This window comes from Octopus bimaculoides, chromosome 7 (genome assembly GCF_001194135.2).
Source record: "Octopus bimaculoides isolate UCB-OBI-ISO-001 chromosome 7, ASM119413v2, whole genome shotgun sequence".
NCBI classification, from domain to species: Eukaryota; Metazoa; Mollusca; class Cephalopoda; order Octopoda; family Octopodidae; genus Octopus; species Octopus bimaculoides.
The window spans coordinates 27,516,391-27,526,581 of NC_068987.1; the positions used below are offsets into that span (position 1 = coordinate 27,516,391).

A 10,191-nucleotide genomic window follows, 5' to 3' on the forward strand; every position below is an offset into this window, starting at 1 on the left:
TATATATATATATATATATATATATATATATATATATATATATATGTATATATATATATAGCGTAAGCGACCTACATTTCTAAAATGTCGGTTATGCAGACGGCAAGTTTGTGATGCACACGCATCTTAGATCGGTAGGAATTTCAACTCAGTGTAAAAAAGAGCCAGAAGAAATGCAGCCAAGGGTTTTATCCGAAGTGCGAAGGCTTTTTCTAACTTAGCTTCTTAAAACAAGTTTGTAATAATGATGGAAAGAACATTAAAATATACTCACTTGGTCACGTGATACGTAGATTGGACGATTAAAAATTATCCATGTTACCGTCTCATGACAACCAGGTTCAGTAAGAGAACCTTCGTATGTGATGAACAAATCTGTTTTAGGAATTAATTCATCTAAAGATAAATGATGAATTGTAGCCTTGTGACCTGCAAAGACAAACATATGTGGTTGGATTTGTCACTAAAAGAAGATATCTATCCAAAGTAAATACAAAGAAAAATTACAAAATTTATACAGTGAAATACATCGAAAAAATGTAAAACTTTCATAAATTAATATAATGCCAAATGCATACACACATACATACATACATACATGCATGCATACATGCATACATATATACATACATACTTGCATTCATACATACATACATACATACATACATACGTACGTACGTAAGCACGGAGAGAAACGTCTCGAGAAAAATACAAGAGAAAACGACATCTACGGATCATTGACAAAGTGTTTGCAAATCCAGTACCCAAGATACGCTTTCAGCTTCGTACCCATTATTATAGGAGCATCAGGATATATACCAACCCATCTAGAGCACAATATGGATGAACGTGGAGTCTTAGGGAGAGAATTTCATCCTCAAAACTTCGAGAGATAGACTTTTAATTACAACAGTTTCGGATTTTGCAAAAGAACACGGCAAATATTCCCTGCTAGAGCGGGTAATTTAAAAATATTCTATCGATAAATGACTTTTAGAGGAGCCGTTTAAAATTTTCGCCCGAAGCGAGGTCCAGAATACCCGGAATTCTTGAAAACCGAGATGAGGGATCTTCCCTTTCTTCATTCTCCGACTAACATTTTTTTCTACTCTAGGCAAGCCCTAAATTTTGTGGTAGGGGGTGAGTCGATTAGATCGACCCCAGTACGCAACTATACTGAATTTATCGACCCCGAAAGGATGAAAGGCAAAGTTGACCTCGGCAGAATTTGAACTCAGATCGTAAAGACAGACGAAATAAGCATTTCGCCAGGCGTTTTTCGACTAACAAGCCAGCACCGAAAGTGAGGTGTGTAAATGTGCGTGGCTTGGGGTCAGATTGGTAGCAAGTTCACGTGGTCAACGATCTGAGGTCTTTTGATTTAGATGTGGCTGCTATTAGTGAGAATCTCCAGAAAACATGCTCTAGCATCCATTTTAAAAGACTTCGAGATATTCTCATCTTGTGGTATGTAGAGAGCGGGTAGCGGTGTATGACTAAGCATGAGCTACGTATATATGTTGCTACCACACACATTTAATGTAAATTTGAACTTCGAACGCTGCCCTTGCGCATTAAGGAAACACATATACGCAAAGAAAAAGCAAGATTACATCAAATGTTCATTTCATAAAATGCTTTGTATCAGATGGTTTCCTTTTTTTTTTTTTGTTCATTATAATAGGCTATAGACGTAAACAATACTGCGGTTACTTAAAGGAATTCATACAATGCAAAGCATAGAAATGTAACATGGAAATGTAGTTACGTTGCTGTAAGTTCAAAATCCAATTTAGTTTTCTCGAAGATAAACTTGATTTTAATAACTTAGTTATAAAATATATTTATTAATTCTATGAAATTAAAATAAAATGAAACAGCATTTAGTAAACAGTGTAAATTTAGTTTTGGAGAGATACTAATTTATATTTAATAATACACCCATCCCTCCTCACACCAAGTTAAATTTCATTTTATTTTTAGACTGAACGCGTCAATAAGTTTTGCTAAAATCGAGTTACTGCTGTTTTTTTTTATATTTGCGAAACTTAATTTATCCGTAGACTATTGTTAAAGATGTAAATTTTATGTAAACTTGATATTTGTGATTTGGCTGAAAACGTCTAGTTTACAAATCAGTACTGAACTGGTAACACATTCATTTCCTAAAACATGTTCGAGAAAATTATATACCGAAAGATTCATATACACTAGTAATCGGGAAGCTGGGACAAGCTTGTTAAGTAATATATTAACGTTCACCAGGTTTTATATTGTTGAATCGTTTGAGTTGTTAATCCAATACACACTCTTGTATTCATAGTAGTCGATTTGGGAAAATTTGATATATGTAAGTATAAATATTATGATAAATTAATAATCCGCTCTGCAAGAGGCACAAAGCCTGATGTTTTGGGGAAGAGGACGAGAATAGTGAATTATGCCGACTCCACTACTTGTCTGGTAGCTATTTTATCGACCTGGAGAGAATTAAAGGATTAAAGGCAACTCTACTTGGTGGAATTTAGACATATTGTAAGAACGTAAGTAATGCCACTAAGCATTTGCACCTGCGTGGTAACAATTCTGCCTTATAAGTTGTTAAGCTCAAAAATATGATATATTATTCACAGGGCAACTCTAGAAATAAACATTTATGACGAAGAAAAACGTGTAGATACGAACTGTTGTAAGTTTCCCACTATAAATCCAGGTCTAAAATCTAAGAAACATGATATAAATCCAGAACTGAAGATCAGCACATCGATTGCAGAATTAAGCAGAATATTAAGGCAATTAAGAAAATATTAAAAGAAAAATATGTACAGAATTGACTAAGAGAGTGTAAGTTTGTGTAAGAAATGACGGTTTGTTTTTATATGAATATGAATGTTTTAACTAAACAGAAAGAAAATAACTAATTGAAAAAGGAACGTTTTAGAGCCAAATAATTGGTTAGTATATTTTAAAAACTATCGTTCTATTATTCAAAAAAGAAAGTGTTTATATATATATAACAGACGATGTCAAATCTGCTTTTATAGTTACATTTGATGTAAGGGCTGTGAACTCCAAGGAATGTATTATTGTCAGACACATTTTTTAAAGAGTTTTCCTGAGGTTACTTTTGTCTGTATACTTTCAGAGTCGATGAAATGAAGTGGCAATCAAGTATTGAGGTCGATGATATTGATAAAACTCCTTTGTTTTAAATTTGCTGTTCTTCCAATGTGAAGGCGTCGTACTGACAGAACTATGAGAGCGTTCGAAAATATCTCACTGTATTTGCTGCGGCTTGAGTTTAAATCCCGCGGAAGTCAACATTAATTTCACCCTTTCAAAATCACAAAAACAAATTACCGTTAGGGTTCACAGGATTGACACTATCGACTAATCGCTTTCTTCACTAATGATGGCCTTATGTTTAACTTAGAAACAATTATCATATATTGGAAACGACAAGAGATTGGCAGAAAGCGTAGAATAAATTAGTTTGTGATATATATTCTGGCATTTTACGAGATCAAATCCCATCAGGTTTGCGTTGCCTTTCACCATTTTACGATCGGAATTTGTAGTATCAGACAAGAATTGAAGCCAGTTTAAAGTGTTTCTCAGTCATCCAATGTTTCTGACCTCCTATTTATGAAAATTATAATTACATTTTATGCAATAAGCTCATAATACAAGAATCAACCTAGCATGGAAATACAGTTTTAGAACTATTTTCATTCACATTTTTCAGATCAGCAAAATTTTAAAACATTTTCAATCTTCAAGTTTTTGCAGTAAATGGTCTGCAGCCATGCTGGGGCACCACCTTTGATGCTTTCGCTAAAATGATTGACTCCAGTACTTATTTTCTTAAAGTTCGGTAGTTGTTATCATATGGGTCTCTTAGCCTAAACTACTAACTTACTTGGAAATAGACAGACCGAGACCAGATATCAAAGAGTATAGTGGTAACAAGCACAGAGACACTCAGATACACACGCTCGCGCGCGCACACGCACTTGTGTATGTGATGGGCGTCTTCCAGTTTCCGTCCAACAAATCCACTGCCCGAGGCAGTAGTAGAAGACACGACCAAGATGCCATGCATTGGAACTGAACTGGGAATCATGTTGTTGGGAACTACACTTGTTTCCACACAACTAGTGAGAAGATGGTGAGTACGTGTGAGTTTATAAGTGTAGCATTGTACTCCTAGTCAGAGAATGAAAACTGGCTGAAAATAAATCTGTTTTTGTCAAATACAAAGTACACGATAAGGTAAAGAATATTCAACTAAGCAAGCGCAATAATGTAAACTAATTTGCTTTGTTACTCATATGATATCTCCTATGACTGAATACTTGATGCATAAACAGACGAAATCATTTGCCGTAAAGAACCGGTGCCGCCAATTTGTATTTGGAATTTATATATTCATACCGAGAGAATACATTGCATTACAATTTTAAGAAGGAACATGGACACGCTCAGAGGTTTCGTTTCTACAAAAGTGGAGATCGTTGACTAAGACGAATGTAACTGCTTCTCTGCTCTGTAAAAAACCTCTGAAAAAAACCTCTGTAAAAAACCGATGCAACGAGATAATTCTCTTTTACCATTAGTTTGTCGAAATCATTTTATTACTTTCGAAACCAGATCTATACAACTAGAAATTGTGTTGTATTATTTCATGGTCATGGAATAACGTGACGCATAATTAGAGCAGTGCATACACCAAGGAAAATTCTTCCAGTAAATACAATCATGAATTTCTGAAAGCGAAACCCACGAAAAAGCCTCATGGAAAAAAAGTTTCTAAACTACGCTCAACTAATCTCGAAAAGAAAAAAATAAGAAAACAAAAGAAAGAAAATTAAGAATTTATTCTTCTAATAGCTTACCATTTACAAACTATTAACATTTTTAGCGGAAACGTAATGGGAAAATTTCTTCCAAAATGATGAAACTATACATCAGCCCAGGAGAAATAAAAGAAATTATGAAGATAAAGCGTGATAGCATGTTGCCTAAATTTTCATTTACTTTTATATAATCGATATTTATTTATCTTCTGAACATTAAAAAAATTACTTGTTCGAAAAATTGAACTAGAATCAAGCACATGCTTTCTGACATCTTACTTTTACGACATTACTTATTGAGTCACGAGTTTAAGTGAGTTTAAGGTCACAAAACGACTGGAAATTATTTTAACTGGGGTTTACAGGTGTCTTTCGTGATTCATCGGATTATCTCCAAGTCGATGATATTCGATAGTTTACGTTCTAGAAATAAAATCGAACGTTAATACCTATCTTACTATATGAAGTAACACGCATTGTGCATGCACAAGACATTAAAATATCGGGGCTGTTTTTTTCTGTCATCATGACTTGAACTGTCTAAGTTATATTTGCTGAATAGGCTAAATGTCTTCTCCGTAACTAAAGTGTCTTTCACGTACATCTAACTTACAATCATCCCTCTCCTAATCAAGTAAAAACGTATATTCTCTCTAATATTTTGTGTGTGTATATATTCTCTCTACTATTTTGTGTGTGTGTGTGACTGCTATTTCAGATTAGTGTAATATATAATAGGAAATTCACCCTTTACACAAGACCTTCCTCACTTAGTACGTCTGAAAATAGATATGTATTGCAAAAGAAGATAATGCTGCTCTATTTTCCCATCGTTAGTGTACCTATCCCTTATTCTCTCTCTCTCTCCCTCTCTCTCTCTCTCTCTCTCTCTCTCTCTCTCTCTCTCTCTTTATATATATATATATATATATATATATATATACATGTGTGTGTATGTGTAAGAATAGTTTGACTCGGTTTAATATAACCATATGACTTAATAATTTCGTGGATGTGAGAAAATGTTAAACATCTATTGGGAAGGTAACATCACGTGGTGTTAATGCAAGTTATACCAATTGTCTTCATTAGTTTTTTGCTCACCTATACAGACACGATATTTGTAGAATGCTGTTGTCACTTTGGCTTTTGACTGCAGTATATGTAACATACCAGTGACATCAGTTCCTTGTGTTGAGTACTAAATAAATACGGTATGTTTCTAGCTCACCCTTTGTTGAACGAGTTTCTGTAGCTCACCCTTGCTGAGCGAGGGTCTGTTGCTCACTCTTTGCTCTTTACGTGGGAGGAAGAAAATTTGAATGCCTTGGGTTACAATTGAGGATCGAGCTAAACCGGTGGAGCTGTAATCTAAATGGGTATAAATACCAAGCACTTGTTAGTACATCTAGATCGTTGGTTCCCAACTAGTTTTCATCAATAGACCGCTTTGGTTACACTTTTATTCTAGTGGGCCCCACCAAAGACATTCGCTATTAAAAAATGTTTGACATATTTTTTCAAAATTACTGTTGTTATTCACACATGGATTTGTGTATTAATTTGTTATTCATGCATTAATCTTTCAAAACCTTTTCACGGATACTTAATATAAAACTGTGTATCCTATTTTACAATTCTGCTTGTGTGAATCTCCACAAGCCTTATATGGACTCTGGTTGAGAACCACTGATCTAAATTGTCATTGGCTTGAAGTTATTTACCAGGGCGACCACTAATGGCAAAGATAATATAGTTTATTCTTGTTAATGGATAATGTTGGTGGACCATGTGTATCCTTTACAGAGACAGAGCTGGCAACCGCTAAGAGAGAGAGCAAAAGAGAGAGAGAGAGAGAGAGAGAGAGAGAGAGAGAGAGAGAGAGAGAGAGGGGGGGAGAAGGAGAGGGAGAAAGAAACATTGAGAAAGAGAGAGATATGGCGAGAGAGTGCAAAGCGTGCGAGAGAGAGGGGGAACAGAGAAGAGTGCAACAAACTGGCAGACAGCAAAATTTCCACAAGCGTTGCTACATCAATTTCGTCAGTCAGATATTTTAATTAGTAATAATCCTATCAAAGTGGTTATCTTAACGATTGATCTAATGTTTTATTATAAGTTAAGTAGTATTACAGTTGTTATCTCTATTATTAATACATACGATGCAATGCCTCTTAACATGGAATGTAAGAGTGTATTTATGTGTGTTTTACCGAAATGTTCAGCGAAATATATATATATATAGGAGCTTTCTGCTATGGAGACTACCAAAACAAATAGGGACATTTGTAATCCAAACAAAATCTCAACATAGTGGTGTCAGTTAATAGCTCAGCTGAGTAACTTTGTTATTCTTTGATATTGTAAATAACAAGGATGTTTTGACGGTGTACAGAATGTCTTGAATTCATTATACTCCAATAAGTCAACATCCATAAGCATGTTGTGTGTTTTCGATGACAGCCTTACTTTAAGCTGTTTCATTCAAATCAATGCTATCGGGATGTTTGTATAGCTGGTTTCCTATCGTAAGAGTTGAAGTTATTAGTTACTACGGTACACCTACAATATATCACTGCAAGATTTATTGATAACAAACTTAGAAATTACTTATTTCTAATTAAGATTTGCGTTGTTACATATATTCAAGAATGTTATGAAAATATTCTTGATAAACCATTGTAAACAAATCTACGAACCTTTTTTCATTCTACACACACACACACACACACACACACACACACACACACACACACACACACACACACACACACACACACACACACACACACATACACACACACACACACACACACACGTATATATATAGGATATTTTCGTATTTAAATCAAACTTCAGTTTCAACTTATAGGCTTTTTATTAGTTGGAAACGTAAAATATCAAACAGGTACTTCTTAAGAATATTAGATAATATAAAACTATAGAGGACATTATTAAAATATTAGGAGTGAATATTAACAGCCATTTTTTCACTGTTGGTACATCTAACTGTTTTACTAAAGAAAAATCACACATAAGTATGATAGAAACTAATTATTAATAGACAGTCATCATGGTCATTTAATGAATGTTCAATATATAATATTCTTTTCTACTCTAGACACAAGGCCCGAAATTTTTTGGGAGAGGCCCAGTCGATTAGATCGACTCCAGTACGCAACTGGTACTTAATTTATCGACCCCGAAAGGATGAAAGGCAAATTCGAGCTCTGTGGAATATGAACTCAGAACATAAAGACAGACGAAAAACCCTTAAGCATTTCGTCCGGCGTGCTAACGTTTTTGCAAGCTCGTCGCCTTGTTCACTATATACTACTAATAAAATAACTGTAGTTTGGTTAACGACACAACCCGTGTCGTTAGGTGTGCGAACTCCTACCATCTTCTAGTAGTTTGACAGGACCAGTACTCCAGCCTGGTTTCGGGATATTTTATGCCCATCCTCAGTACTAGACACCTCTCCGCTAGAGATGGTAGTCATTCTCTCTAGCTCTCAGTTTATAGAAAAATAAGTATCCACTACTGAGAATGGGCATAATATAAACTGAAATTAGGCTGGTCTCCTGGTCCTGCCAAATCGCTAGATGAGGATAGGGGTTCGCTCCCTTTCTTGCAATATATCTGTCATAGGTTGTGTCATTAACCAGCTGGAGGTGTTCTTCTGGGGTTAAAAATATAGTGGTAGCTTCGTTCCATACGGAACAGCCATGTTGAACTGGCAACAAACATTACATTTCAGTATAGTTCTTTTTTGCGTCTCTTACAGAGATGTTAGAGGTAGCTACTTTGCTTCTCATATATATATATATATATATATAGGTATGTATGGATGAACGTATGTATGCTTAAGTCGACTAAAAGTCCATAAGTCAAGAAAAACGATGCCGCTCGTGACTGTCAATAGAGTGGATATATTATCCGAAATGTACGGTTTTATATATCCATCATGGGTGACGTTATCTATCGGTTTCACGCTATAAGTACGACGAAGTATTAGGTAACAATCCGATTATATAACCCTACGCTCATCGGAAGTATATATGTATATATATACTTATAATATAATCTAAACAGCATCCTCAATTTTGTGTTACTGAAAGAGTTACTGAGACAAAGTGGTCGCAGATAAAGCAACGATGATTGAACCTCTGTTTGATAATATATGTAATATTCCGATTAAAGTCACAAACTACTTATAATACTATTTATCACATACTGAGTAGAATTCTAGATACAAAATGTAAGAAAATGTGACAATGACTCTATCTCTTTTTTTCCACCTACTCATTAAGAATTCTGAACTAGGCACAAGGCCCAACATTTTTGGGGAGGGGCCCAGTCGATTAGATCTACCCCAGTACGCAACTGGTACATAATTTATCGACCCCGAAAGGTCGAAAGGCAAAGTCGACCATGGCGGAATTTGAACTCAGAAAGCAAAGACAGACGAAATGCCACTAAGCATTTCGCCCGGCGTGCTAACGTTTCTTATTTCTTTACTGCCTACAAGGGGCTACACACAGAGGAGACACACAAGGAAAGGCAAACGGATTAAGTCGATTACATCGACCCCAGTGCGTAACTGGTACTTAATTTATCGACCCTGAAAGAATGAAACGCACAGTCGACCTCGGCGGAATTTGAACTCGGAACGTAGCGGCAGACGAAATACGACTAAACAGTTTCGCCCGGCGTGCTAACCTTTCTGCCAGCTCGCCGCCTTTCTCAACGAATATATTGACTCACACTGTAATTCGACAATTCCTTTTACTTAACAGGTAGTTATAAGAATGCTTTGAGTGATACATTTTGCAGTCAGCTAATATGAATCCATAGTGCAATTGCACGTCTTTCTTACATGTCAACTCAGCATTTCCTGTTTCTTAGTAGCTACTTCCTTGATTAGGTCATGGAAGAATGTGTCTTTTATCTGGGATCACTTCATCAACATTTTGCTTTGTTTTACGTATTCAATCTCTTGCTACTAGATATATCAGTCGCGGGGTCAGTGATTTTGCTGTGTGAAATTCACTGAGAAAATAGGAAGGAAAAGATTAGCTATTATGGCTATTGCATTCTTCTGCTCTTTCTGTAAATTTTGCAGAGAACATTGCATGATGTATATCCATGGATCTAAATGAATGGATACGCTGCAGGTAATTACGTCAAAAGGTACTTTTGGTTCACCTGATGCAGGGTTTGTCGATTGTATATCTACCCTCTCTCTCACCTTGTCTCTCCACACACACACAACACACATATACATACACACACGATCACACATATAAGAATATATATATATATATATATATATATA

The 10,191-nt window shown here is 35.4% G+C and overlaps 1 protein-coding gene across 1 annotated transcript in view; it reads right to left on the reverse strand.

Moving 5' to 3' along the window:
• LOC106870179 (carbonic anhydrase-related protein 10) overlaps nt 1–10,191 on the reverse strand; it is a 559,357-nt gene that overhangs the window by 256,543 nt on the left and 292,623 nt on the right. Inside the window, exon 6 of the mRNA XM_052969408.1 lies at nt 275–429. Coding sequence (XP_052825368.1) covers nt 275–429 — 155 coding nt within the window. The remainder of the gene's footprint in view (nt 1–274; nt 430–10,191) is intronic.